Raw genomic sequence first — 27,895 nt, 5'->3', positions numbered from 1 at the left:
TAACAGCACAACTATCTACGCCGGAAAAGGAACCTCAGCAGCTCTCTGACTTTAAAAGCATTTTGCCCTCTTAAAAATCAGATTAAGAAAAATAGTGTAATGTATCATTTAGAACTCCTACATAGCTATTTCTACCATCCTTTTGATGTCAGCATGGATTTATTTTATCTACTTTAGGCAAAAAAAGAGAAAGTGCAGCTGCTATTTGCCAGCTGCATATATTAGTTTGCTTCTAATTCCACAGTAGAAAGCCATCCTGCAGCTCTCAGCAGGTAAGTCCAAGCTCACTAATAGGAACTAGTGGTATAAAAGCTCAGCCACTGCGAAGTGGACATTTCTGGTTCTTCTCCAACTTCATGACAGCATCCTGCATACATTCTCCCCCTTGACAACGAAAGGCAAGCCTCCACATTTTTGTAGAGGTGGCAGTTTGGGGTTAGTCATTCGCAGTACTTTATGACTACTGCATGTGGCTGTAAACACTTCGACAACCCAGCTTTGTGCGTGAACCCACAGCGTTACTAATCTACTAATTTAACGTTGCCACAGTACCAGAGAAGAAAATTGCATAAGCATGTTCAGCATTGAAATCACTGCAGGATTAACTAGGAAAAGATATTTATGATTTTTGAAGGGTTTTTTTAATTACAAGACTGGTAAGGCAAGTTATGGAAAAATACCACAATATTTTGCTTTAAGATCAGGTGTAAAAGTTGCCTTCAAATATGGAAGTCTCTATGATAGGAAGCACAAATACTCAATGGTGAGGTACTAACACTATGGACCTATGCCGTGTTCAATACTAAACTGCTATTTTATACTTTTAAAAACGTCATTCACCACCTAGAGAACAACCTGGGGACATACCTCTTCTACTAGAAAGCATACTGCTGTCACAGAGGCTCTGCTAGAATTAAGACACCAATTTTAAGTGAAAACCCCAACAGCTCTGTATCGGCACTGGAAGCACAAATGGAATATTTTCAAGCACGAGTGACCTCAATACATACAAGCTTCACACGGCAAGAGCCAGAAATGCTTAGCTCCCACTTAGGCTCCTGAAAAAAAGCTGGCAGGTTAGCAGTAGCAAGCAGCTCCTAGTCAGGAGTTTAAGTAGGAAGCACTGGATGCTGAGCTTCTTGCGTTCTGGCTTGGTGACAGGTTTATTTATGCCTGATAGTAGGAGATTTGCACTGACATGAAGCATTTCAAAGGTGTTTTAACAGTGAGAATCTTCAGATACATGAGAGCTACAGAAAATTAAAGAGCCCGTTGATTTAAGGGGTGAAGCACTTAAAGAATCCAACAACAAAGTTTTTTATGTTTAAAATAGTGAATTAAAAGACAGCATTCCAGCATGTTATCTCCAAATAAAATCCTGCATTTTGAGAGCTGTATAGAATTCTATGTTCCATGTAGAATTATTTTCTCTGGAAACAAAGATCTAGAGCATGGCCTTCACTTATTTCCACCACAGAAAAGTTATTAGCCTGTTAAATACCTTCATGCCAATTGTATAGGAACAAAAATTTAAATTTATTTCGGTGTGAACAACTTCGTATCTAGAGTGCTCCAGAACACCAAGATCTTTCCAATATCCTTTTGTTTAGGTCTAATAAGTTTGATCTAAGAGCAAATGTTATTAGGACATATTTTGTACCAGAAACTTAAAATTATAGCTGTCGTGTATGGATTCCCTATAGTGATTCCTGCTTTTCAGCAAAACTGCCTTACAAGGACTCATCAATACGCTCATCCTTTTGGGAAGAACACAGTTCTTATTTCATTTAATAGACAGCAGCCAGCTACACCAGGCATATGCAAATTATAATGTAGAGAATTTACCTTAAACTCCACCCCTCTCCCCCCACTGTACATATGCTAAATCTGCACTTTGAGCCAACTTTAAATACAGAATAATGAACCAGTAATTATCTTGTAAGTGAACCAACACTAGTTTGTATTCTTCCCTGAATAACACTTTTTTTTTTTCAGAAGAGAAAAAAGGACTGCTACAGAAACACAGCAACATTCAAACCCTTTAAAACAAAAGGTAGATTATTTAATGCATTAACGATGTTAATCTGAAGATAAATAAATCCACAACAGACTTTTAAGTTTCTTTTGAGATTTCCTTTTTCTTTGCAGAGAATATTTCTGGTATTATACAGTACTGAGAGGGTGTTCTTTTATTTTCTTAATGTCCAGGTGAAAAGCAAAGCTCAGTTCTCTCTGCTCTCTTCGTGGAACTCCTCAATGCCCTATTCCAGGCGTGATTCTTTCATAAGCTTTTACTTGAAAGCGCAGTGGTGAGCAACATGAATTTCAGGAATAACTGGATGGTTTGGTCCCTGAGTCATCTTCTTGAGAGCCCATACTCTGGAAGGGAGAGAGTTATTTCTTTTCAAAAACAGGTCTGAAGGTTTACCTTTGAGACAGACAGTTCTTTGAAGTTAACAGGTAGGAAAATGAAGTGCAGATGAAATAGCATACACTTCCTTTTTGTTTTAAAGCATGATGTTTATGCACACACTATTACTATGTTATTATTAACACTGTAAATACTGACATTCAGTGCAACACATACTCACTGCACTGAATCTCTTACACACTCTTACAGGACACTAAATCAATTACCTTCTGCACAAACTGAGGGTTCACAGTGATCTCTTGATCCATGGCTTTCAGTCGTTCATCAAGCTCTATACATTTCAGCATCTTAAAAATAATATATTAAGTTTATTACTTTGTCCAGCTTGTACATGATCTTAAAGATATTTCACAGCTGTGCTATGTAGAACCAGTAACTTTTGCAATCACAAAAGCTCCATGCCAAAACATTCTCATCCCACATCTCCCAAACAAAAGTGTCAGACCACTTTTTTATTCCCTTATTTTGATCCATGTCTTCCTAACAATCCTTTTTAAGGCCACTGATAGACAGTCCCGTGTGGGTCAACCACCTCAACCTACAGGCAGGTTATCAACAGCCAGTGGAAGCAATTCTTGAAGTCTAAAACTCTAAAAACAATCTTTCTAATCCAGCAAATTCAAGGAACTTCACATCACCAACATTAAGCAGTCAGTCTACTGAAGCACCTCAAGCTATACAGAAGATACAGCAGGGAACGCATTGACAGTAATTGACTATCAATCTAAAACCTTTAAATTCCGGTACCGTGAAATAGTCAAATAATGATTCCTCAGTCTCAATAATGAGTCCTCAATCCCTACATGTAAGTTACCTACACTGGCTTCTCCCTGCAGCTCTCTGATTACAGACTAAGGTTCTTCAGTAGGAATTCAAAAAGCAATTAGTATCTTAAAGATTTACCTCCTGATCAATGTTATGAAGCATAGCTGGATTGTTATATTTTTCAGGATTATCATGGAAACAGACCATACCATCTTTCTGATTAATACTTGCAAAGATTTCACCATCTTCTATCTGAAATGAGAGAGGGTTTAATGCAAGGTATTACTAAAAACAGAATTTCAGGTAACTACAACACACGGACTCCTTGTGGAATCATCTTTAACTTGTTTGCTTTTTATTTCCTAACAGCTTCCCAAAGACAAATGATGCATGCCTTATCTTAGGCAGAGAATATCCCTTAAGATTTTTTGAGAACAGTCTAAACACCACAGCAGACTGACAGTATTTCCTTCACCCTAAAGAAGAATCATTCTTCAGCCATTCAGAACATGCACTGCCAATCCCAACACTTAGAGAGTCTTAAATTGGATCAGTTTTTAAATTAGGATAGTTTAGCCAAGTCACAAGTCTTACCATGTGGAGGACGTATTTTTCTGCTTCTTGGGGCCCCGACAACTGCACTCGACTTGCCATGTCTTGTAACGACAATGTTAAAAATGTCTGAAATTTAGAAAGTATTAAATGGTTAAAACTAGATGCTAAGAACTTTCCCTATCAATCCTTCATGGCCTATGCAATCTTATTTTGAAGTCTGATGGGAAGAGACAAGTGCATCACATAGTTATTACTTATAAAAGCACCATGAGAGTGGAGTCAGTTCTTCCTCCAAAGATACCAATTTGTTATACTGCGCATGTATGCGAACCAAACTAATGGAGTCATTACTCCATTTCTGCAATTCCTTTTTACCCCAGACACAGTCCTGACCATGTCCAACCTCTTCCCTCACCTTTCTACACAAATAAGGTGACTGTCCATCCCTTGAGTTTCCTTCAAGAGATGCAGGTATTGCATTACTTCTGAGGTTAGTTCTACTGCCACAAACATCATCTGAGCTTGCAAAAAAAAAAAAAAAAAAAAAAAAAGAAAAAAAGAAAGACCTTTCCCCTGAGCATCTTTAAGGATTCATCTGATCTCTCAGCTGAAAGAGCACATCACTCCACACTTCCAAAATCTGTCCCACTCACTCACTCTTCTCTAATGAAGTAACCTGTAAAGTTCAGGTTTCCTATTTTTCAAATAGAGATGAAGGTCATTTGGTAGCAGTGCTACAACTTCTTTGATTATGTATGAAAATCTCATGGGCAAACCCCTCTGACAGACAGACGTATTGAACCACCTTTTAAATAATGCATAAGTAGGCAACTGAATTGGTTTTCTATATAGAACATTTTAGTCTCATTTGTTTCGAGACACAAATCTCGGTTTTGGTCATTTCTCCGTGACATTACTACATTATCATTTTGCCCTGAATTGAATCCATTTCAGAGAGAGACTCTTTGATAAAAACTAATCACAATTTCTCAGCAAAACAAACCCCCTACATCTTACCTTGGTTAGCCTCTGAATATTCTTTTTGTAGAGAGATGACAAGCATTGCTTAACCAGCCCCATATTGTTATCCCTTGTGAATGTTTCACTGTGTTTGTTCACCAGATTTCGAAGCTCCGAGGGTTTATTGGTTGAATAAACTTGCGCTAATTCATGGTAAGCATTGCTAAGGGGCTGCAATTAGAAAAATGAGAAGCTTTCTTAAAGAACATGGTGTTCAACCAGCCTCACAAAATCTATTCACTACGTCCAACATTAGAAGCCATGCAGGCATAAAAGTAAATTTAAGTAGCTCAAGCATCTCTCATAAAAATTACACAATGCCCATACATGGCTTTACAGCAATGATAGATCCTCATACGCTAAATCTGTATTACTGCAATATAAGATTTAGTAAACATCATTCAAGGACCTCTGTATGACAGTTCCCGTTATGGCTGTGCAAGAAAAAGTCCATTAGCTGACCAGCATATGAAGTAAGCTAAGGTAAGTAGCATATTGACGAGTCACTGCCCATCCATTATATTTGTTCTACCCTCTAAGACACTGTCATCCTTGACCACAGTGCATCGCAGCATGGACAACAGAGAATCAGAAGGTGAAGACTAGTTCACCTAAATTACTTTAAAATGGCAATTGTTTGAGCTTGCTTATTAGTATCTGAAGTTAGACGAAGATTTTTGGAATTCTTTAAAGTTTTGGTCACAAATCAACAAACTCAGTGTTAAATAAGAACTAACTAACTTTTAGAAGTGTGTTATTTACCTAGCATCAGAACTCTCTCGCTGGCAGTTTTGTCTTCCACTCTACACCTCCTAATCAGAATGCTTATGGACTCCAAACTCACAGCTTTTTCAGAAGCTTTTATTCTTTATAAAGCTGGAGTTTTGGAATAAACTATTTAGCATTTTGTACTTCAACTAGATGAAGTTGCGGGTTGAATGTTTTTACAAGGACACTGCATATTGAAAGCCAAGTGAAATCTCTGAGCCTTGTTTGAGTTCTAACGTAAAATGCTATCAAGTATCAGTGAAGAGAATATTGGCAAGTACCATTCAACCCTAGAGTTTTTCCAAATTTAAGTTTAAAAGCCTTATGGTTTGGGGTTTGTTTTTTTTTTTCAAAACCTTATAGACCTTTTTAAGGTCCATATCGCCAATATGAACAATACAGTTTGTTTGTAATAGACATAGAAGTTGCCAGACAATATTTAGCTATTGTACACTAGAAAGGCAGCAAGAGGTTGTACTCTGGCACATTGTGCATTATTTCCCATCATCTGCAATGTTAAACAGCACCATCAAATGAGGGTAGAAAAAAAAAAATCATTTACAAATTCAGATTTGTTGTTCTATTATTTATCTGTATTCACAAGACTTACCTTAATGAATCTACCAACTATCTGGGAAGTGTATTTCGGTAGCTGCTGAACTTTGCCAAGTAGTATCAAAGAAACTAGAATATACTTTTTATATGATTCCAACATAATATGACTGACTGCCATGGCTGGAGTAGTTATTGCCTAAGCAAGAAAGAAAGAAATTGAAGAGAAATTTAGGATACTTACTGGTGGATCCTGGTAGCTACTGCGTTAACAAAAATCTCAGTTTAAAGCTGCATGCAGAAAGGATGCAATGACATATGAAATTCACCTTTGAGCATTAAAGCTTAACTAACTTCTGTCAAAATTAATTATCCAAAAATGTCCCTAAAAAAGTAAATTCTATACAAGCTACTCAAAACATATCATGTTACAGTGATGCCTACCTTAAAATAACCCTGTTAAGATCAAATGAAAACTTCTTTCCTTGGTATATATCTAAAGTTGTACTAGAAATCACCTGTAGCTACTTGTTACCAGGAATGATTATGCAGTTCCTGTAGAACCTGGATTTACACAGATCCTTAAAGAGGTTTTATAAAGCCATTACATCATCAGATCTCATATTTAAGTATGCTGAAAGAGGTCTGCAGAATAGGGAAAAGGGATTTTAGTTTACTATGATACTGATAGCTGCTCAAGAGCTGACCCTTGTTTACAGAAAACTGCTGCACCAGTTTATTTTGCACATTTGACGGCATTTCCCTCTCATACACACACAAAGTTTTCCCAATTTTGCGATTGGCTCTTCTTTCACAGAGAAAGTAAAAGCAGCAAATATTGTAATAGCCTTGAAGAAGTGTAACTTCCCTCATAAAATTAGCAAAAGGTCTTAGCACAACCGCTGGACTATTTTTTCTTTAAGAATACACAATTCTGAATGTCAGCCTGTGAACGGTTTCTATGCTAGCAGTAATAAGCAGGCATCTGAAAAATATTTATAGTGAGATAAATTTAACATCAACCTTTGAGTTGCATAGTTTTATGGTGCAATAGTTACTTGGCTGTAAGAGACCTTAAAGGAAAACACCTCTAAAGACAGTTTGCTCGTTAGTTCACTTTATACACTAAAGAGTACCGTTCAGGCTGTACCTTTCATAAAAGAGCTAATAGTGAACGCTAACCCAAATCCGTTGTTATGCATTACTATGATGACCACACATGCTAAACCAAAACCTATGTGAATGATGAACAGCAGTATAGATCTGTTAGTAGAACGATATCCCTAAGGTTAAGAATGAAAATAATCGGAGACTGCTTGTACTTTGTTAGGTTCACGGCTTTTATTGCTATCCTTGGTGGCAATTCAAAGATGGTATGTTCTCTCAGCACTATTACACATGCTGCTTTTGCCTTTCAATTGATCACACTTTAGACTTACCATTTTATTTAAAGTTACCTGTTCATAAAAGTAGAGTGCTCTTTCAAAGTTCTTTAGCCCAGTGTATATCATCCCACCATAGTAGTAGTAACATAAAAAGTGCTTCGCATCATATGCCCCATTCTCTTTACAAATATCCATCATGTCCACATCTAGATACGGGAGGGCAGGTTTAAAGCATTTTGCTAACAAACAGAGCTACAAGAAAATAAATCAAGTTTTCATAAATTAGCCATTTCCATTCAAATTTCCATGAGGAAGAAGTTGAAACTCAATTCATCTAGTACTATTCAATAAATCTCACTCCTCCAAGAGTGGAAAAACAGTGCACATCAGTAGTGCTGTAACACAGATTATTTATCGTATCACGATATTTGGAAAACCCTTAACACAGGTTGTGAACTGTTATAAATTATCTGAATCCTAAAGAAATTAGACTCTGACAAAGCTGCTTGAAACTCCAGGCCTTGCAGACTACCGTGCTGGCAGCACTAAATATTGCACTAAACATTCCTCTCCAACCCTAAATCCCAGGAGCCAAGAATGAGACAGAAGTGCAAATCCAGGCCAAAGACACCGAAACAAACATGCCTTTTGTCAAACTTGAGCAAACAGTATCTGGATATTACACTTATACCGCCTAAGACAAGCTGTGTGTGACTTTCAGCCCAGAGAGAAGGGATGTCAAAGGACTTTCCAGAAGTGATCAACAAAACCAAAGATCTGGGGACATGCACTGAACATTTAAAATTAATAGAAGGGGATTTTATTTCAGTGTATCGTATTATTTATTACGGGAAAAAAAACAGTTAGAAGCCATTTTTACACTGCAATATGTGAACATGCATTTCCTCAAAGGGTTACAGGTATTTTATAAGCTTTTACTCTCAAAAACCCCTTACGCTCCCCTTACCTGGCAGAGATCTGCGTGTATTGAGGTCAGCTGGTTTGTGTTCATCTGCATCTTGTCTATGGCTTGTCTGAGAATGCTAATTCCTCGCAGGGGCTGTCAGAAATTACATCTCTTTCAGATAATTTCTCATAGATGGCAGCACATTGGATCTTATGTTGACACTTACAAATGAAAAATAACACTAATTGACAGGTTCCATTAAGTAATAGTTAACTTGAGGTTCCCTTTTTGTAGGATACTGCAGTCTCTCAGAAAATAAAATTAGCCTTGGCTATACAACTTCTCCTGATAAACTAAATAAAGTCATCGGTTCTGCTCCACAAAGCCAACCTCATCAGGAATACAGTAATTTGTATCAATAAGAAAACCTTTCTTGACTCCACGACACCATCTAAACTCCCACCAAATAACAAAGGCAAGGCTCTCGCTTTACTCCATTGAGACCAGACTTGATCTCTACTTCTATTTCAGGCTAGTTTTCACTAAGATGGCCTGAAAAAGTTAGTATCTTCGCAACAAAAACACTGGTCAAATATTTCTTCATGAAGTTTCCTTTACATTTTAAGGCATTTTGTTACGAACATTATATAACACTGGTGAGAATAACACCAAAACTAGTATTACTGACTCACCAGCGCTAGTAATTTTTGCAGCTCTCTCCTACTCACGCACACATTGTCTGAAGAACACTCTTGTTACTACAGATTTCCTAGTTTGTGTGAGAGAGCATGTTTCTAGGTGACTCTCCCCCCAAAAATTTATCTTCCTTATGTTTTCCTTAAGGAAATCTTAAAATCTTGGTTTAGGTTCATTATCTCTCAGTAAACTTAACAAGTAAGGAGCTGCACAAAAATACTTAAAATGAAGTTAGTGGCAAATCTTTATAAAGCCAGTAAGAGACTGGTAACGTCCCCTTTAAGAGCTTGGATTTGTAGGTAGCTTATTTGTACTAGATGATACTTGCTCACCTGTTTTCTCTCCACAAGGGCGTTTGTTAACTGGTGGCACAGGCCAGCAACTAAATACAGTAAAACACAAACAAACAAAACCAACACAGTGAAAAATCAGTAATATCAACCTATCAAAAAATACATAAAGTCTGAAAGTAAGCTTAACTTACAAGTGTCTGTTGCATATCTGATGTGTTCCCCATTACAAGTGCTGATAAAAAGCTGCACCTGTGAGAATAATGTTTCGAAATCAGGGATGCTGGGCATAGAAAACTTCACAAACCTAAAATAAAAACAACAACAACAAAAGGTTTAACACTTAACATTTGGAGATTAATAAAAAGCTTCATCATTGCTAAGTCTCTGCAGATGCATGTAGGTGCTTGCAAACAAATCCAAAGTGTTTGACAGATGGCACACGACTTCCCCAGGAGCTGCACAACATTTGAAAATACGCTTTCCATGCACACCCCCATTCTCAATCTAGTGCAAGCTACAATTTAGAACAAACTATGGCGAACAAAGATCATTTTATCTGGGACAATAGTTACAATCACAATAGAAACACTGGCTAACGATAATGAATTGCAATACTCAGCCACACAACTTCTCTGGACACTCTTGCCTATCCTACAGCCATCTCCTGCTTGAATGCGCTCAAGATTTCTCAACTCTGAAGTTATTAGATGAGTATCTCTTGCTAGGAGCTCTTTCTCTTCAATTCCAGTTTCTCTCCAGCTCTGGCGGTCCCTTAGCACCCTATAGGCTGTAGCCTTCCACATTGCTGCTTCTGTAAGATGAACTGTGATTATGCTCATCTGAGGGCCATGAAAACTCTAGCTACGCATCCTACAAATGTCACAAAAACATACAGAAAAAAACTCTGTTTAATGCTGTTTGGAAGGTACGCAACCCTGCCCATACTTCAGTTGCTATACACTGTAATATGCGGTTCAAACCCACCTAGATCATGAACTGTCCTTCCCCACAAGGCTTACGTGCTGCCACCCCTCCCCGTCTCTTCAGAAAGTCTTACTCTACCAGTGTAGGAGTTTGCCATGCCACAGTTTCAGCCAGGAGAACTTTACTACATGCTCCACTGATACCATCTCTTCAAATAATACATTTTACATATTATTTCTTATAAAGTTATCTTCCTTCCTCCACCTCTTTCAATGACTATTTTCATATACCCCATGATATGATTCTTCTGCTAACACACTACTGATGCCCCATTTTTTATAAATTCCATAATGCATTTTTATGAGATGCTAGTGAATTGTAATATTAAAGTGCATTATCTCTATGTATTACATTCATTTTGTTTCAAAAGGGTAGTAGAACAAGTACTAGAATTCTGGTCTTTCCTTTAGAAGAGAACTTGAAAATAATGTGGAACCTGTAGACACTTCACCTGCGGTTAGGTACGGCTAGAAACAATAGTTTGAGCTTCAGGGCCAAATATCCTTACCTTACCTCTGCATCACCAAGGCAATGCAAGTATTATCTTAAACCACAGAGAGCAGCAAGAGCCTCAATGCGGTCTAGAGACAAATACCCAAGACCTTAGATAAGAACCCATGCTTCACTGGAAAAAAAAAGTAAGTGCCTTGCTTCATGCTTACAGTTCAGCACACCAATGCCCTGCCAATCGAGCTTTAAAAGCTAGTTTTATACCTTTTTTGCTGAACATGTACGAAAAAATAAACATAAGCATAAACAAGAGAAACAGATACAGCCTTAAGGAAAACAAACCCCCAATGTTACCATTTGACATTAACAGCATTTACAAGCTCCAGAGGTTTTTTTCTTTTGAAAATACAAATTTGCCTTGCTATTTTTATTAATAAAATGTGCATCACTGAAGGAAACTAAGCACCATTCTAAGAAATGCAGATTGAAAACATTTATGTCCAAAAGAAAAACATTTGGTTGACAATTCCGCACCTTGCCTGAAGTTTTAACACTAAGATATTTTATTAAAAGAAAGCAACACTTACAAGACAGCAAGAACACCTAACGAGTGTTCCTGCACATCCAGGGCACCAAGCACAGTATCCAGATGAGAAAGGTTTTTTGCTAGCAGTTCTCCACTTTTATTGATCAGTTCACAAAGCTGGGTCATTTGCCCTGAAATACAAAACATCGTTGTCAAACTCTAATCAGAGAACACTCATGCATTCCCATACTTCATTACACCTTGCTGCCCTATATAACCCTATATAACCTTGCTGCCCCTAAAAAGTACTACCACACAGAGAATTTACTTTTCTGTAATACGATAAGCATTAGTTTTCAGTAAGTGAGGTACCCACCATATGTTTTTTATAAGGTGACAGCTAAGCTTCTGGCCTTTGGGATTGCAAAGGAAGCCCTCAGAACACAAACACAACATGAAAAGCAGCACCAGCTCGCCTCATTAGAGAGGGGGCTTCAGGGTCTCATATCAATGCCAAGCGCACCTAAGCCAAGTCTCCAAAACTTTGATCAGCGTACTGTGATGCAAAATTTTGCCTCATGTGGATATGGTTTATCTACACTTGTGCCTTGTAGATGTTATAAGGGAGAAAAAATAGTTTTCTCCCCTTTCTAAAAAAATCCCAATACCAGAGCCTGTTCCTTGCTGGTTCTCAAGTGCCCTATCCACTTTTCAGGTCTGCTCATAAGCATTTTCTTTGAAGTAGACATTCAAATTACAACTAAGTATCAACAATAATAGGATTTTTAAATCTGGTCTTAAATTTACTTCATATAATTAGCACTACAATGTTATTCTACTCATTGTGAGCTACGAACACAGCATGAAAGGCAACTATTTTGAATTATGAAGGTACAGTAAGCTCAAAAAAACCTTACAAAGAAAGCAGACTGATTATCATGAACTGCTTTCAAAGTCTTCCCCCTGCAATTACTTTAACTAAAACAATGCCTTTCTGAAGCAGAGTATTGTTTCAATGTTTAATCCTTGCAGGTCAGAGAGAAAAAACGGAGGTTCTCTCACCCTTACAAAAATCTTAATAAAATGAGGAACAGTGGCTCCATTCATAGGGATTAACACTATCCTCAAGTCTATGGCCTTTTCCTTTGAAAAGGAAAACCTGGGAAGCCCTAGCAATGAAACGTTAGCTTCGAAGTAAGAGAGGGACCGAAAGTTCCAAATGTGGAACCAAGAGCCCAGGAACTCCAGAAACCCATCCCCAAAATAGCTCTCTCCATATGGAATTAAAACTCCAGGCATAAGCGTGGAAAGGAATAGGGCTTGTAAAATGCTCTGTGGTTTGATTCAAGCATTGCAAAACCTTAGTTCTGGTGTCCTCCCTCGTAGAGAAATCCACCCATTTTACACCTATCATCTAGCATTCCCCTAAAGAAGAAAGCAAAAAAACCCCAAACAACCCTCTACCCACAAACACACACTGAACAACCCACACAGCCTAAGTAGAAATACCCACACCAGGCCCAACAAAACGTCCATTTATGTCACCTCCCATGCAGCCAAATGCTGATAACCAGAAACCAACACCACCACAAGTACATAGACTTCTCCTGTGCGCTCTCATAACCTCCAGCAGCCTGTCTGGTGTCTGGATTTACTTTCTCACAGAGAATGTCTATCTGGCTCATCCCTAATGGGAGAACTTCCATACCATTCTCCAACCAGTCTCCGCTTGAACTTTTTGCATCCACAAAACCTTGTAATAAAAAGTTCTCCAGCTGAACTACAGGCATACAAATAATCACCTTTCATCTGGTTTGTAGCCACACATTGCAGGTATAATTTGTCTCTTGTATCCGATATCCCCAGTAAAAATACTCTAAATTTAGTAAGTTACACTAAAGTAAGAGAAAGTTGCAGCTCCACCCAAAAGTAACTGCCAGAGATAAAGCCTGGGGCCACAGAGGAAGAGCATCAATTTTTGATCAGTTCCAGGGAGCAAACATTTCATGCAGAGAAACACTCAGAACACATTTTAGGAAACATCAACACAAACAGAAAGTTCAAGAACTAGGAAACGCTATGCCCACACACAGGAAAATTAGGAGTCTGGCAATGAAACTAAGGAATTCTAACTATGGTTATTAAAACACTTTCTGAACACTGACGTACAGTCTCAGGCCTCCTATTGCACGCTCCCGTGGTAAGGCAGGACTCTCCTGTCCATGCTCTACTTTGTCCCCAGGAGCCAACACTTCTGAAATGTATTTTAACACACATGCCACAACCTGCATGCTCATCGGTTAGGCGACAGGCTGGGCTATACAATCCCAGTCCGAGTCCCTGCGATGCCCGCTCCTCCCCCCTGATTTTCAAGGCTCAGAGTTTGGCACGACCGCCGGAGCCGGCTTCACTCCACTCACCCGGGACCTCCAGCTACCGAAAACCACTACCGTGCCGCTGCCCTGGCAGAGGAGGCGAGGAGCACTGCGAAGGGCACAGCCGGCCCCTCACGCCCTGTCAGACCAGCGGCCGCTAAACCCGCCCGGGATCCCGCCGAGGCCGCCTCCGCGTGCGGCGAGGGAGCCTTGAACTACAGCCCGGCAAGGGCCCCGCCGGAGCCAGCAGCCCCCCGGGGCGGGGGAGCAGGAGCGCCGGCCCCGCGCCTGAGGGAGAGCCGTGAGAGGCGGCAGGCCCCGGCCCGCCCCCTCCCAGCCGCGCGGGGCCCGGCGGGCTCCACCGGCCGCCGCCCCCTCCTGAGGCCCCGCTGGTTCCCCGCCGCCACCCGGGCCCACACGCGGCTTTCTTCTCCCCCCCTTCCCCACGGTCACCTTGGGCCGAGAGCTGCCGGACGCTGTTGACGAACTGCTCCAGGGCCGACGCCATCTTGGCGGCTGGCGGCGCGGCCGCGCGCGCTGCGGGCGGGGGGGAGGAGGGGGCGGCGCGAGCCGGGAGCGGCGGGGGACGGGGGGGGGGGACGGGGGAAGCGGGAAGGAGCCACCGCTACGGGCGCCGCCGCCGCCAGCCAATCAGCCGCCGCTGCGGAGGCCGCGCGACGCCCGCCGCCGCGCGTCACTTCCGCCGCTTCACCACCTCTCGCGAGAACCGCGGGCGCTATGGCAACCGCCGCCTAGCCCCTCCGCCCCGCCCGGAAGCGCCCATCTCGCGTCAAGCACGAGAAGCCGTGACTCAGCAGGGCTGGTGGCGTCATGATGGCGTCACCCCTGCGCCCCGCGGGCCGCCGCCCCTCACAGCGCGACACGGGGCCTTCAGCGGGGGCCTGCTCCCACCCGCTCCCCGGGGCGGCGGGTGGTGAAGGCCCGGCCGTGTGCTGGGGGAGCGGCTGCGCTGTCCGAGGAGATTTAATTCCTTTTATCCCCTCTGACGGAGAAAACACGGTGGCCGAACGCAGTGGTTGTCCGATTCCGTGTAACGTTCCGTGCCCTGATATCAGGGAAGAGGATTTGAATTCTTCATTCAGGTTAATTCGGTTGAGGTAAATGGAAGTGTATTCTCCATCCCTGCAGGAGCTGAGGCGGTGAAGGAACGCGGCCCTGAGCTGCTGCGGGCAGGGAATTTGTCAGTCCCTCAATATACCGCAAAGAAGGAGGAAACCTTCCTGCCAGTCATGGAGATGTGTATGTATTCCCTCGCTTCTTAGTCAGAAACTTCAACTTGACGTTGAAATCCCATTCCTTGCAATACGCAACATGCCTCCGGTACCAAGTGAAAGCAGAGTACAGACTTGAAACTTCACACCTTTTCCCTCCTAACCTCACCGTTATTTTACCATCGTGTACAGCCTGGCTGCCAGTTCTGCTCCTTCCTTCGTTCACGTTGTGACCTTCCCCAAATCACCTGATCTCTACAGCTCATTTGCCCTTTCTGTGAAACAAGGGCGATATATTCTGCTAGAAAACATTCTGGAATTGAAAGATGAAATATTTTGGAACCGCTAAGCCGTGTTATTGCCATTGACCAAACTCTTTTTCTTTCCCAGCTCAGCGGTTACCTAATCCTGTTAGTCACGCTCGGAGGCCTCCCCCTTCTTTAGCAGCTTTAATCCCCGCAGTGTTTTTTGACCAGAGTGATCTTTGGTCCTGTGTCACAACACACAGGTGTGCTGTCAGCGCTGCTTTTGGGTCCCGATATTGTCTTTTAAGGGTTCCCGTCACCCGTGGGGACAGAGCTGTGTCACATCGACTGATATCCTGGGCAGAGCGTGCCCCCTCCCCTCGAATTGGTAGAAATGGATGTATTTTATGTCAAGGCTTAGCTGCCAAAAATCACCATGTTACGTGTGTCCCCACACCACGTACATGTGCCCCAAAAGACCCACCTACCGCCTGCTCCAGGCGGGGACGGGCGTGGGGGCAGAGGGGGGTGTCGGCAGGGGATGGGGGACAGCGAGGGTCCGCAGCAGGCAAGGGGACATGGAGCGGCGGCGTGGGGTGCCCCCGAGGCTGAGAGTTAGGGAAACCGACGCAGGGGCTCGGCACCCCGCCGCTCCGGGGAAGGGGAGGGAGCGGGGCCGGGGCCGGGGCCGGCTTAAAACGGGCGGGAGGCGCGGTGGAGCCGCGCCGTCGCAGGGCGCTTGTGCCGCTTTAAGGCGGTGCCGCCGCTCCGGGCTCGGCCAGGCACCGGGAAGAGGAACTGGGCTTTGCACTGCCGGGTCGGGGCGAGCGTACCGCCGTGCCCCCGGTGGCCCCGGCCCCCCGCCCCGCTGCTGCTGCTGCTGCTGCTGCTGCTGCCGCCGCCGCCGCCGCCGCCGCCTGCTCCGCGCTCGCTGCAAGGGAGGGATGGGGCGGGGAGGGGGAGGAGGCGCTGGGGGCGAGGACGGGCCTTTGCATCCCCATCGCACCCCCCCTGCAGCCCCATTGCTCCCCGTTGCATCCCCCTTGCACCCCCCCAGCTCCTTCCTTCTGCTGCAAGGGAACCTGCTTGCCAGGGCCGCCTGCTTGCAGCGTGCGTGCTTGAAATAAAGCCCCCGCCACCCCTCCCCCCCCGCCCGGAGATCCCCCCCATCCCCTGCCCTGAGCCCCCTTCCACCATGATTTTGCTGAGCAGCTTCTTGCACCTGCGGCCTCGGCGCTGCGGCCCCTTCGCAGGGTTGGGCAGGGGGGCCGGCCCCGCAGCGGGGTCCCGCAGGGCTCTGCGGGTGCTGGTGGACATGGACGGGGTGCTGGCTGACTTCGAGGGAGGCTTCCTCAAGAAGTTCAGGGCCAGGTACCCCGACAAGCCCTACATTGCCCTGGAGGACCGGAGGGGCTTCTGGGTGTCGGAGCAATACGGGCGCCTGGGACCTGAGCTGAGTGTGAGTCTATGCATCCCCCGGCTCTGCGCGTGGCTCTTCTTCGCTCTGCGCCGTGCAGCTGGAGCTCCGGCCCCATGGGACCCACTGGCCCCCAAGCTCATGGGTGCAGCACTGGGGAGGGCTGCGGGTGCTGGCCGGAGCTCCCACCGAAACACAGGTACAGGTCTGCACGCAGGAGGGCCTCCAGCGGTGCCTCTTTTCCCAGAAATCCAGCATTTTTCATGCACATCAGTCTCTTTTCCCTGCATGCATGGATGGAGATAAATGCAAGGAAAGGAGATCTTTGAACATCAGATGGTTTTAAAATACCCCAAATTGCATAGCTGGGTTTTTCTAGCTCTGATTTGGCCAAGCTGCGTGGATTGATGCTGTTCCTAGATGGATTATTTAGTTCCTCAACAGCAATGTGAGGGGTGGGATGCAGCAGAGAAGTTGAGAGCAAACTGTGCAATCGATGCTTCATGTGAGAGCTTACTTAAAACAACCCCAAGCCCTCCCATGCCTGAAAATTATTGTATTCATTTTAATAATTAAAGCCTCAAAGCAGAAGCTCTCTTCATGTTGTATTTCATCATTCAACGGAGGGCTGAGTGCTGCAGAAAGTTGGTTTCTGCGTCTACAAGTTTCCCATCTCGATGGGATGTCTGTGGTCTCATTTGCAGATTGCAATTGCACTAGTTGAAAGGTATTACAGCAAATAAAAGTACTCTTGTCGTTAGTGGTATGATGGCTACAAGGAAGGGAGTGTGAATAAGGTCTGGGGCTCTCCCACTGGCAAAGTCCTAAACAGCTTGATGAGCTAAAGGAATAACATGTCCTCTCTAGCTGGAATTGATGAAAGGGAAATGGAGGATGTCATTCATGCAGCAAGGCAGATGCTAAAAGTTTGGCAGGGGTAATGCATGATAACTCATTTTTTTTTTTCTTGACCTTAACTATTTTGGATGTGTTAAATGAAGTGAGCTCGTCTTGTGTCTGCTGTGATCATGTAAAACCACCAAAACCTAGGGCTGAACAAGTAGCAAAACTTCCACAGACCGACCTCAGGGCAGACCTGATTTCATCCATGGTTTCAGACCGGGGTAAAGAGAGTAGGAGCCGCTCTGTGGCTACGGGCACATGGGCCGTTCCAGTCCCCCCTTGTCACAGAGCACCACCGACCTGCTACAGGACACCAGAAAATAGGTGCAAAAGAGTCCAACGAGCTGAAGGTCCCAGCTCTGAAAGGGAGAACAACAGCTCAGCAATACACTGCGCACACAGACCTGGAAGGATGGGGAGCCCTGGACGGACAAGGGAAATTGCTCATGGGGAGAGATAAGAAGAAGGAAATCGAGGGTCTGTCCTGCCTGGCACGTGGTGGGATTCCCAGCCTGGGGGATTTTTCCATCTGCCGGGCAGCGTGCTGGCTGCGGTGCCGCAGGGAGTTATTCTGGCTCTGGGAGCCGAGCAGGTCTTTTTTCCAAGATGAGCTTAGTTCTTCCCCCATTGAGCTTGGTTGCAAAATGCTTTTTGACATAAGTGGAAGCAGAATAGGTACAGGAGTCCTTGCTGTAAGAAAACACTTCAGCTCAGTTTGAAGTGCTTTGCTGCATCGGGCCACACTTCTCAGATGTCTCTTGTGCAACTACAGTCAGTATCTTAAAAATAAAACACCATTGCTCACCGGTCTAAAGCAGAGCAACTGGAGTTGGAATGTTTGCCTGGCCCTGAGGCAAACTGTTAGGGTAGCTGTTCTTGTCGTGGTGCCAGGAGGCATTTCTGCTGGCTCTCTTGCACCGAACCAGTGTGTTTCATTTTGAACATGTACGAAGAAGGCTTTTCTTCCCTCCTCTGAACCACTGATGTTTTCTGTTGCTCCAGCAAAAGGGAAGAGTACAACAGTTGATCTGAGTAGTCTCTCCTTTTAAGTTGGGTGTCTGGTCTTCTCATGTTACCTGAGATTTTTTGAGAAATACAGGGCTTGATTCTGGCATGTCATGTTAAATGCTCAGTGTCCAAATATGTAATGGGTTCATGCACTCATCTTCCTGAGAGCAGGCAAGGTGCGCAGCCAGTGTCTTGGCACAGGCAGCCAGCAGGATGAAGCAGAATGTGACTCCCCGAGTGAGCCCCGTGTTTGCTCTGGGGCATTGCTGCCCTGAGCCTGGAAATCTCCCAGCAAAGCCTCAGTTGCTCATGGTTGCCTGCTTTCTTCCCCCAGTAGAGGTGTAGTAAAGGCAAAACGTGGTGGTTACCCACTAGATTCCCACTCACCAGGCAGGAGGGAGCTGCAAGTCTAGCTGACATGTCCAACCAGCCTATTAGTTGCTATGAGCTGTAAGAACCAGCATATAAGCATCACTGAGGCTCCTCCATACCGTGCAATATAAGAAGGCCAGAATGGGCTTGAAGTTCCATTTGTCCCTATTCCCCTTCCTCAAGTACAGAAACAGAGGTGCTTAAAATCAAGATCAATCTTTCAGGGCAGGGCTCCCTTCAAAACTTCTCCCAGCCGCAGCTCCAGCTGCTCAGCTGCATTGCAACGCCGGGACACAGCTGTTTCCTCTGCCCGCAGCCGCGTTGCAGCACTCCCAGGCTCTCCTCCCCGAGGACCCGGTGTCTGTGCAAAATAAGTGCTTTGCTTGGCGGCTGACAAGCTGTTACCTGTTTGAGGGAGTGCAGGGGATGCTGTTCCTTAGAGCTGTGCTGGAACCATCGCAGGGAGCCCCGGGACTCTGCCCTTGTCCCAAGGTTTTGCTCCCTGTGGCCTCTGTCTGTTCTGCTCTCCCTGTGTGCCATACCAGTGCACGCCAGCTGCTGACCTGGATGTTAAGTGTTTCAAACCCTTGCCTGGAGATGCTCTATTTGCCTGATAGACCTTGCCCAGGCATCCCTGAGGAAGAGCATCTGCATTCATCCTGACATGTAGTTCATCCTATAATATACTTTCTCCTACGAGAGCAGCCCGGCTGCTATTTTAAGTGATCTGATTGAGACAAATAGGCCAGACAGCATCTGTGGCTGAACAGCATCCACATGGAAATGCCCCTCCGGACGCAGACCCGAGGTTTGGTTCGGTTCTGGACAATCTCTCATTTTGCCTTGAAGGAACAAGCTGCTCCCTCTGTGTCTGGGGCTGCACAGGCAAAACCAAGCCCGCTCCAGAGCATCTCTGATCTAAATTGTGTGGGATGGGTGCAGATTGGCAGGTGGGGAACAGAGGCACCCACAGAGGCAAGGAGGGTTAGCAGGAGGGGCTCCCACCTTTCTCACTGTCACCGTCCTCTGTCCTAGCAAAGGGTGGGGAAGATGCACATGCAAGGAGAAGAGTAGCAGGAAGCCCTGCGTAGTAACTGCTCTCTTTCCCCTCACAGGAGAAAGCCATCAGCATCTGGGAATCCAAGAACTTCTTCATCGAGCTGGACCCGCTGCCCGGGGCTGTGGAAGCTGTGAAGCAAATGGCAAATTTGGCAGAGTGAGTAGGAACCTGCCCGTTGTATTGGGGAACGGACAGGGGAGCAGCAGTGGCTTTGCAGACTCATCCTCCTCTTGGCAGAAGTGCTGAATACAACATCAGTGTTAAAAATGCCTAACAGCCCCCCGGGCATGGGAGGAAAGAGAGGGCTTTAACTCCTGGAGCAGTCACCAAGAAAATCAGCCATGTGCAGCCCCTTCCCTTCAGCTCTCTGTTCCCAGCAAGGGTGGCGAAAAGGAGAACGTGCCTGTGCCGTGGGTGTGGGTACACATCCTGGGGGTGGGATCCTGCGAGATGGGGGATTAACGTCTTAAATCACCCTGGTTTGATCTGTGTGTGGCGGGGGGTCTGCTTTGGGTGCCTGCCTGCCCAGGCACTGAGTGGGGTCTTGCAGAGGCAGACGGGTGCATCTCAAGAGGGAGCAGGGTCTGATTGGCGTTTGGCCGTGGAGTAACACTCTGCCCCTGTTTCTCTCCTCGTGGCAGCACCGACGTGTTTATCTGCACAAGCCCGATCAAGAACTACCGCTACTGCCCTTATGAGAAGGTGAGCAGGTTTGAATCCCAGCTTCCCCTCCCGTACCGCGCTGCCCGGCAAAAGCCAGCTGACCCCAGCACGCCTCCGGCTGTAAAACGGCAGCAGTATTTCCCTGCTCCACCAGTTTTGTTCCTGAGCATCTTCGCAGAGCGGCAGCTCTGCTGTCGGCTGAGCTCTGCCGTTTGCATGCACTGAGGTGCTTGGTCTTAATATTTCATCACGATGTCAAAAGCTGCTTGGCTTTAAAAGAACTTGTGCTCCAGCAGCATCCGAATCCTTCCCACGAATGAACTTAGTAAGCGAGATGTCCTCCCTGCATGGAGGCCAGGGCTCACGCTGGGCTCTGCTGCCGCTCTGCCGACAGCCCCTGCCCTGTCCATCAGCCTTCCCGTGCCCGCGCTCACCACTCGCCCCTTGCCTTCCAGTACGCCTGGGTGGAGAAGCACTTCGGCCCTGAGTTTCTCGAGCAGATCATTTTGACGCGAGATAAGACAGTGGTTTCTGCTGACCTGCTTATAGACGACAGACCTGATATAACAGGTAAGGGAGGTGCAGGGTGGCAGGAGTGACTGGAGGCAGCCCCAAGGGGCAGACGGCATCGGGGGGAGATGGGTGCTGCTCCCTGCCCAGCTGATTAGGCTCTCGTTAGGGGTTTGTGTCTGAAGGCTCCTCATGTTGGAGTAAGGTCGACCTCTGCGTCTCGCGGAGGAGTTGTCCAGAGAGCCGACCTCTCTCCTTGCTTTGCAGGGGCCGAGCTGAACCCCAGCTGGGAGCACGTGCTCTTCACGGCCTGCCACAACAAGCACCTGCAGCTGAAGCCCCCCAGCCGCAGGCTGCAGTCCTGGACCGATGACTGGAATGCCATTCTGGACAGCAAACGCCTGCCACCCGGCCGGGCCACCTAAACCCTGGCCTCCTGTGGCCGCCCAGGGCTGCAGCCACCCGCTTGTGTCCCTGCGGAGTCCTGCTGAAGGCTGAAACCACAGATGGACAGACAGACAGACACTGTCCCTGCTGCGGAGACGAAGAGGAGGGTGAGCTGAAGCGCCACGCCACCTGGACCCAGAGAGCGGACCCTGGCCCGGCTGTGCCACAAGGGACCAACAGCAGGACTGGCCCCGTGGACCCGGCAGCCCGGCTGGGGGCCATTTCCCGCTGGCCCCTGGGGTCTCTGTGCTGCATCTGCACCCCCCACGAGGCCAGCCCGGCGCTTCTGACGGACGAGGTCACCCTCAGCGTGTCACTGCCCTTGTCCGGTGCGCTGCGTGGCCCAGACCAGCTCTCCATCCTCCTCTCTCCGTTACGGTTGGGGATCATGCGGGTGGTTTGTTTTGTCCTCGCAGGGCTTCATACTGAGGGGTTGCCTCGGGGGATGTTTCCTCCCAGCCGGTGTGCGGGTCCGGGGAGAGGGGCGGCTGGAAAGGCAAGGGGAGCAGGCGGACACTGCCCAGGCTCAGCTGTGCTGTTCCTTGCAGCTGATGCAATGGAACAGCTACGTGCTTCCCTGCAGGAAGAGTCCCTGCAGCGGGATATGGGGACAGTACCACGGGAGAGTACCACTCCTCCCGTGGATCTGGCCGTGGGGAGAGAGCCCTGAGGCACTGTCACACCTGGGATGTAGCAGTCCCCCAGCTGGCAGGAGGGATCCCTGCTTTCCCTCATCCCTGAGGAGCTGCCACAGCTTTAGAGCTGGAGCTTTAGAGCTGATTTGGAATGAAGAGAGGAGCTCTTCTCCCACCCGCTCGTCGCTCATGGGCCGCTTGCCCGGGGCATCTCTGGGGCAGCGAGCAGGTAGTGGCAGTGCCAGCACCGGCCCTTCCTGGGAGCCGGGCAGTTCCTGCAGGAGCTCCTGGCTCACCCTGCCAGCCACTGGTCGGATGGTAGCTCTTTGGATTTCAAAGCCAGGAAGGTCTGCACACGCAGGCTGCATGATCAAATTGCCCCATCTCCCTCCTCCTGGTAGTGTCCAACACCAGCCTGCCAGGAAAGCTCTGGGCGTGCGTCCGCCGGGCACCCTGCTTCCACGCAGAAAGTCCTGGGTGCTGCATCCCACCAGGGTCAGGCACTGGGACGATCGATGCCGCAGAGCATCCTAAAGCCTTCAGCGCGGAGCCGCCTGGGAAGATGCCGCTGGGTGGAGAAGTGATGCTGGTGGAGGAGCTACAGCGTCACGGAGAAGTGGGTAAAGCAGAGGCACCATGGGTGTCCACAGGGCAGGTTGAGGGTTGTGTTGGTGGAGGATTGTCACGGCCGCATCCGTGAATGCTGTTTTCAGTCCTCACGTACCGCACGAGGGAAGAAGTTGGGGGGACGTTGCTGTTAAAGGCTGGGGAGCCCATCAGAGGTGCCCACGAGGCTGCATCACAGGGTTAGTTTGTTCTGCAGCTGCCTGCAGCTCTGCCGCTGTCCCAGCTCTGGATGTCTGGGGACGGAGCGTGCCGGCACCCCTGCGGCGAGGTGGTGCGAAGGGGCTGCAGCATACACGGCCGTCCATGCCAGCTGCCACCGCCGGATGACCGCGCCAGGGCTGCTGAGCTCTGCAAGTGGCCGGCACTGCTGGGAAGCTGCAGCTGGGTACCGAAAAGGGAGCGTTTGGACCAAGGGGCAGCTCCAAGAGGGATGCTTTTTGCATAGATGTGCCCACAGCCTCTTCCTCCCCTGCCCGGCTCGTTCCTGCCTCTCTGAGCCTGCACCAGCCCATCCTTGAACTGCAGCGACCCAGCTGGCGCCGGCAGCAGGACCAGAAAGCAGCCGCTGCAGCTTCTCCTCCGCCCGACCCCAGAGAAGAGCCATCCCAGCTGCTGGGGAGAGCCGGGTGTCCCCTCCCTGCCTACAGCCGGAGCCGGTGCTGCCAGGCAAAGCCCCAGGGACACGCCGGGTGCGTCAGGGCCAGCGTGCGCATGCGTCACTGCTGACACCGTGGAGGCCACGCGGCCCCCGCTCCCGCCTGCCCCTGTGCCGTCTGGGATCCCACCACGCTCTCCTGCTCTCGTGGCCCCAGGACTTGCTGGCTGCAGGAGTAAAATTCCCCACTGGGACACGTAGCCCCACAGGCGGGGGCGGTAGCCAAGGTTTGGCCGGGGTTAGCCACCCCGCACTGCTTGCTCACGCCTTTGGCTTGCCTCTCCTCTCTCCTATGGGCCCCCCGTCAGCAAAAAACTATGTGAGCTCAAAGCTACATAGCTCACAGATAACCTATTTCAGCAGCAGCAGCCGGCCCCCCGCCATGTCCGGGACCTGGAGGGGCTAGTGAAGTCGGTGCTTCTGAGTCTGTGCCTTCCCCGGCTGCTGCGGGGCCAGGGACGAAGCCCCACGTTGTCTCGGGCCTTTCTGAAAGCTGCCCCGACTCTTGGGATGAGGTGATTGCGTAAAGACAGCACGGTTTGGCCCATGGCGGTGGGAGTTACATACCACAAGGATCTATTTTTTTTTTTCCTTTTTTTTTTTTTTTTGTGTTTAAACCACTGTGTGCTTCTCCGGGTGGGGGGGGTTTGGTTTGCAGGGTGTATTTGGGAGGGGTATTTGCAATGTGCAGCCACCTGAGATGCAGCCCCCTGGCCAAGACCCGCCTCGGGTCCGGGGAGCTGGGACAGCAGGCGAGCACCGTGGGCAGCGGAGCACCGATGCTCTGCTACGGCTGCTGAGCATCACGTACCCCTCGGCTCCACCGGAGCCCCGCTGGCTGCCAGCCCCTTCGTGCAGCCCAGGGTGGTCTCATGAGGTCCAAGCTGTGTTTTTTCCCAGTGGCACCATTTAAACATGAGTTGCGCAAGCTCTCCAGAGCCTTCTCGCTCCCCATCCTTGAGCCAGACCTGGAGCCGGCATGTTGTTACGGTAGCTGCCCAAACCAGCCATCTTCCCCCAAGGCTGGGGCGGACCCAAGCGATGTGGCTCTCTGGGGGCCAGCGGGTCTTCCCCCCGTGGTGGGACGTGTGATGCCGTAGAGACCATGTTGGTTCATGCCAAACATACTTGAAAGCAGAGCTGGAGTTTCTCATGCATGAGGCTCTGACTCCACGCACAGAAATCCCGAGCAGGTAGCTGGCCTGTTTGCTTCTGCCGAGCTCGGGGCCGGGAGGTGGCTCTCCATCGCCCGACGGATCAGCCCTTTCAATGTTCAAGCCCTTCTGTGGCCAGCTAAGATGCACAGAGCTTTTATTTTTAAACGCACATCTATAAAACCGAGGCCGACGAGGAGCACTGCAATAAACACTGGGGTTTATTGGCATCCAGCTTCCTAGAAACGGAGTCTGGGTTTTGCATTTTCCTACCTGTGGTTCTGCCCTCTGCGTGGGGACAGGGCAGGGGGTTCGCCTGTGGGCTTGGGCAAGTCCCCATGTCCAAAAAGCCTGAAATCAGCCCCCAGCAGTGCCATTACCTCATTAGACAGAGTCCCTCTGGGCAGAACTAGGGATGGGTTTTGGTAGCGATCAGCTTCCTAAAGATCTTTTTATAATAAATAAAGCCCTAGAGCGTGTCTCCCGCTGGGCCACAGAGCAGAAGCAATAAAAGGGGCTGGAGCTGTCATGAGCTGGCTCTCCCTGGGTTTTTGTACCTTGTCCATCGCTGTGGGCTGGTCCGCATCCACCCACGCAGGCTGTGAAGTGTCCCCAGGCTTCCCCTGCCCGCCGTGGGACCATGCCACGGGGGACCCCTGCGCTTGACCAGTGCTTGCATGCTGTAAGCAATGACACGCAGGATCGAAGGTGGGGAGGGAATACTGCAGGGCCATCCCGACGGGGCTGGGAAAATCCCCATTTCTGGATCGGGCTCTGGGGAGGGATGCTCCAGTGGCCTGTCCCGGGCTCTCCTTGCCCTGAGCACGGTAGCCGGGGTCAGCACAGCACGGAGGAAACAAGCACTGATGCTGGGGCAAAGCATGGGACTTGATTTTTTCCTCTGTTATTCAGTGCAGCACTAACTCACTACCACGTGCAGCTTTAAAGACAGCTTGATTTTTCTCTTCCAGCTCAGAGTGCTGCATTAGATGCTTGCAAGCACTCGGAACTTAAATTAGCCGGTTCACTGGCGAGTCCAATCCTGCCGCAGCTCAGCCCCTGCCTAGATGCTACGGCAAGGAAAAACGTGGTCTGTGCCATAGCTTGTGCCCAAGATGTGCGTTTCTGGGCCTGAGCCAGGGGCAGGAGCGTCCCACGGGAAGCTGTCACCTGCCCCAGCACGCTGTGAGACAGCGGGGAGGACGGGGCATTTGCACCGGGGCCGGGATGCGTGGTCCTCGCGCTGGTGTGACTCCAGGACACGAGACGGGGTGCAGGCAGGATCACAGCCATGAGCTGGAGGTGCAGCCCTGCCGGAGTCGGGACACCCAAGGGCTCATAGCAGAGGTGATTTGGCTGCCAGCTCGAGCAGCACAGCCTGGACTGGGTGTGCGTCCCCTTCAGACGCTGCTGTGGGGCCCATAAAGCTGCCCCAGGGCTGGTTTGGGCAACAAGCACCTCTCTGCCCTTGCAGCTGCTTTTTGTGGCTGCCTGCAAAGCCTGGCAGCAAGCGTTGGGTCCCCGCTGCCGCGCTTTCCCCACCACCCTCGCCCCACGCTGGAGGTCCCAGCTCCCCGGAGCAGGGACTGTCCTTTCCCTGGCACAGGGACAGAGGCAGCGGGTTTGACACCAGCCCTGCTCCAAGCTGGGGCTGCCGCGGCGGTGGCACTGGGGACGGGGACGTGGATTTCCCAGCAAAGGATGGAGCAAGGTGGAAGGACCGCATCCGCACCAGCCTGGCGAGGGCTGGCAGAGCATCGTGAACCACCGGCACGCAGCTGACCTGCAGGTCTGCGGCTGTGTCCGCTCCGCCACGCTCTCCTGCGTGCCCTTTTTTCCCTTGAAAAGCCTCAGGTTGCAGATATCGCGTATCTTCCAGGTGACGAGCACAGTTTCCAAGGCAGGGGGAGGTGGAGAAGAGGGGGAAGGAGGTGGTGGTGACCTGGACCGGGCTCTGAGCACAGGGGAGCGCTCCAGGCCAGTGCTGGTGGGAGCCTTCACACCCTTCCCATGGCCAAGGCTGCTGGGCAAAGGTGGCCCCGGGCCAGAGCAGCACCACCGGCCATGGAGGAAAGGATGCCAAAAGCAAAGATGCCGTCTCTAACGTGTAAGCACTGCCCTCGGCTGGGGGCTGAATTTGGGCATTGCCCAAACTCACTGGAAAAGTTCTGGGAGGTTTGGGTGCCCTCCCGGCAGCTGGCGCAGCCACCACGTGAAACCCCTCAGCCGCCGGGAGCGGGGTGGGGGTGCGAGCACCCAACCCCCTTAGGGAATTCACCCCAAAAGCAGCGCGCTTCACCCCGGTCCAAGCTGGACCAAGCTTGCGGGACCCTGCAGGGTGGGAGCAGGCGATGCTCACACCTGGGTCCCTCAGAAGCTGTCGCCACATGGGTATTCGTTAGCTCTTTCTCACGTTGGCTGATGCCCAAATAACTCCGAGCCGGTGCGAAGCCCGGTGAAGGGGGAGAGCGAGGGCTGCAGGGGCCGGCCGGGGCCAGCCCTGACGCAAGGGCCGCGGGTGGTGCGGGACGGAGCCAGGGCAGGGGACAGCGGGAAGATGAGTCACGCGAGTACGCGGGAGGGGAAGGAGCGGAGGCAGCGATGGCTCAGCCCATGGCAGCAGCCGGACGGGCCTTTGCTTCTGCAAGGGCCACCCTGCCCCATTTTGGGAGAGGAGTGGGACGGTGCCCAGGGTCAGGGTCCGGAACCCAGCGCTGCCCGCGCAGCGTGGGCAGGACAGCCGTGTCGATGCAGGAGAAATATCCACTAGAGGGGACTGTGCGATCGCGTGTGGGAGCGTGCAGCTGCCAGCCCGGCCGCAGAGCAGGATCTGGCTCCTCCGGCCGCAGGGCCAGTCCTTCCTCCGGCCCTCAGCCCTCCTCTTATCCCAGCCCGGGCTCTCAATGCCCTCTGCGTCCCTGTCACTGGGCACTGCAGCCGGGGGGACGCAGTTTACCCGGGGCCACCCAGAGCTCCGTGGGGTACCGAGACAGCAGTCGCAGGCACTGGGGAAATGTGCTGGGACGGCCCCAGCCAGCAGCTAAGCCCCCACCCAGCCGCTCGCTCACTCCCCCCCAGCAGGACGGAGCAGAGAATGAGATGGGCAAAAGCATGAAAAACTTGTGGATCAGAACTGGGGGTCTATAGGGTCCATATAGAAAATATTCCTGGGAAAAAAATGCAGGCTGCAGCCCCCTGGCAACTCAGGGCATCCCCCCTCCTCCTCCTCCATGCCTCCCTGCTTGGCTCTGCCCCCACTC

The 27,895-nt window shown here is 49.2% G+C and overlaps 2 protein-coding genes across 5 annotated transcripts; one reads left to right on the top strand and one right to left on the bottom strand.

Annotated features, from left to right (window-relative positions):
- Nucleotides 1-2,027: 2,027 nt before the first annotated feature.
- On the bottom strand, nucleotides 2,028-14,319 carry COPS3 (COP9 signalosome subunit 3). Of its 4 annotated transcripts, none has more exons than XM_075515569.1 (12): nucleotides 14,161-14,319; nucleotides 11,394-11,523; nucleotides 9,564-9,676; nucleotides 9,412-9,461; nucleotides 8,444-8,536; nucleotides 7,549-7,728; nucleotides 6,150-6,290; nucleotides 4,769-4,942; nucleotides 3,791-3,877; nucleotides 3,335-3,448; nucleotides 2,638-2,718; nucleotides 2,028-2,379 (listed from the first exon to the last, which is right to left on the bottom strand). In XM_075515569.1, exons 1-12 carry the CDS (start codon nucleotides 14,213-14,215, stop codon nucleotides 2,326-2,328), a joined length of 1,272 nt encoding a protein of 423 aa, XP_075371684.1. In that variant the 5' UTR covers nucleotides 14,216-14,319; the 3' UTR covers nucleotides 2,028-2,325. The 4 variants fall into 4 exon arrangements, with proteins under 4 accessions (XP_075371684.1, XP_075371685.1, XP_075371687.1 ...); XM_075515570.1 differs by lacking the exon at nucleotides 14,161-14,319 and adding an exon at nucleotides 13,753-13,897; XM_075515572.1 differs by lacking the exon at nucleotides 4,769-4,942.
- Nucleotides 14,320-16,060: 1,741 nt separating this feature from the next.
- On the top strand, nucleotides 16,061-23,082 carry NT5M (5',3'-nucleotidase, mitochondrial). Its single transcript, XM_075515574.1, has 5 exons — nucleotides 16,061-16,643; nucleotides 20,000-20,100; nucleotides 20,586-20,646; nucleotides 21,063-21,177; nucleotides 21,385-23,082. The coding sequence occupies exons 1-5, from the start codon at nucleotides 16,380-16,382 to the stop codon at nucleotides 21,540-21,542; spliced, it is 699 nt and encodes a 232-aa protein (XP_075371689.1). The 5' UTR covers nucleotides 16,061-16,379; the 3' UTR covers nucleotides 21,543-23,082.
- The last annotated feature ends 4,813 nt before the right edge of the window (nucleotides 23,083-27,895 follow it).

This window comes from Mycteria americana, chromosome 12 (assembly GCF_035582795.1).
Source record: "Mycteria americana isolate JAX WOST 10 ecotype Jacksonville Zoo and Gardens chromosome 12, USCA_MyAme_1.0, whole genome shotgun sequence".
Taxonomy (NCBI): Eukaryota; Metazoa; Chordata; class Aves; order Ciconiiformes; family Ciconiidae; genus Mycteria; species Mycteria americana.
This window is presented reverse-complemented; position numbering and strand designations above follow the sequence as displayed.

Excerpts from the sequence above, each read along its gene's own strand:
- COPS3 (XM_075515569.1), bottom strand. The coding sequence starts at position 14,215 with ATGGCGTCGGCCCTGGAGCAGTTCGTCAACAGCGTCCGGCAGCTCTCG. Across the intron at positions 9,462-9,563 it reads CAGATATGCAACAGACACTT|TTGCTGGCCTGTGCCACCAG; the intron begins GTAAGTTAAGCT and ends TACTGTATTTAG. Across the intron at positions 4,943-6,149 it reads TAGTTGGTAGATTCATTAAG|CCCCTTAGCAATGCTTACCA; the intron begins GTAAGTCTTGTG and ends TTCTAATTGCAG.
- NT5M (XM_075515574.1), top strand. The coding sequence starts at position 16,380 with ATGATTTTGCTGAGCAGCTTCTTGCACCTGCGGCCTCGGCGCTGCGGC. Across the intron at positions 16,644-19,999 it reads GCCTGGGACCTGAGCTGAGT|GAGAAAGCCATCAGCATCTG; the intron begins GTGAGTCTATGC and ends TTCCCCTCACAG. Across the intron at positions 20,101-20,585 it reads CAAATGGCAAATTTGGCAGA|CACCGACGTGTTTATCTGCA; the intron begins GTGAGTAGGAAC and ends TCCTCGTGGCAG.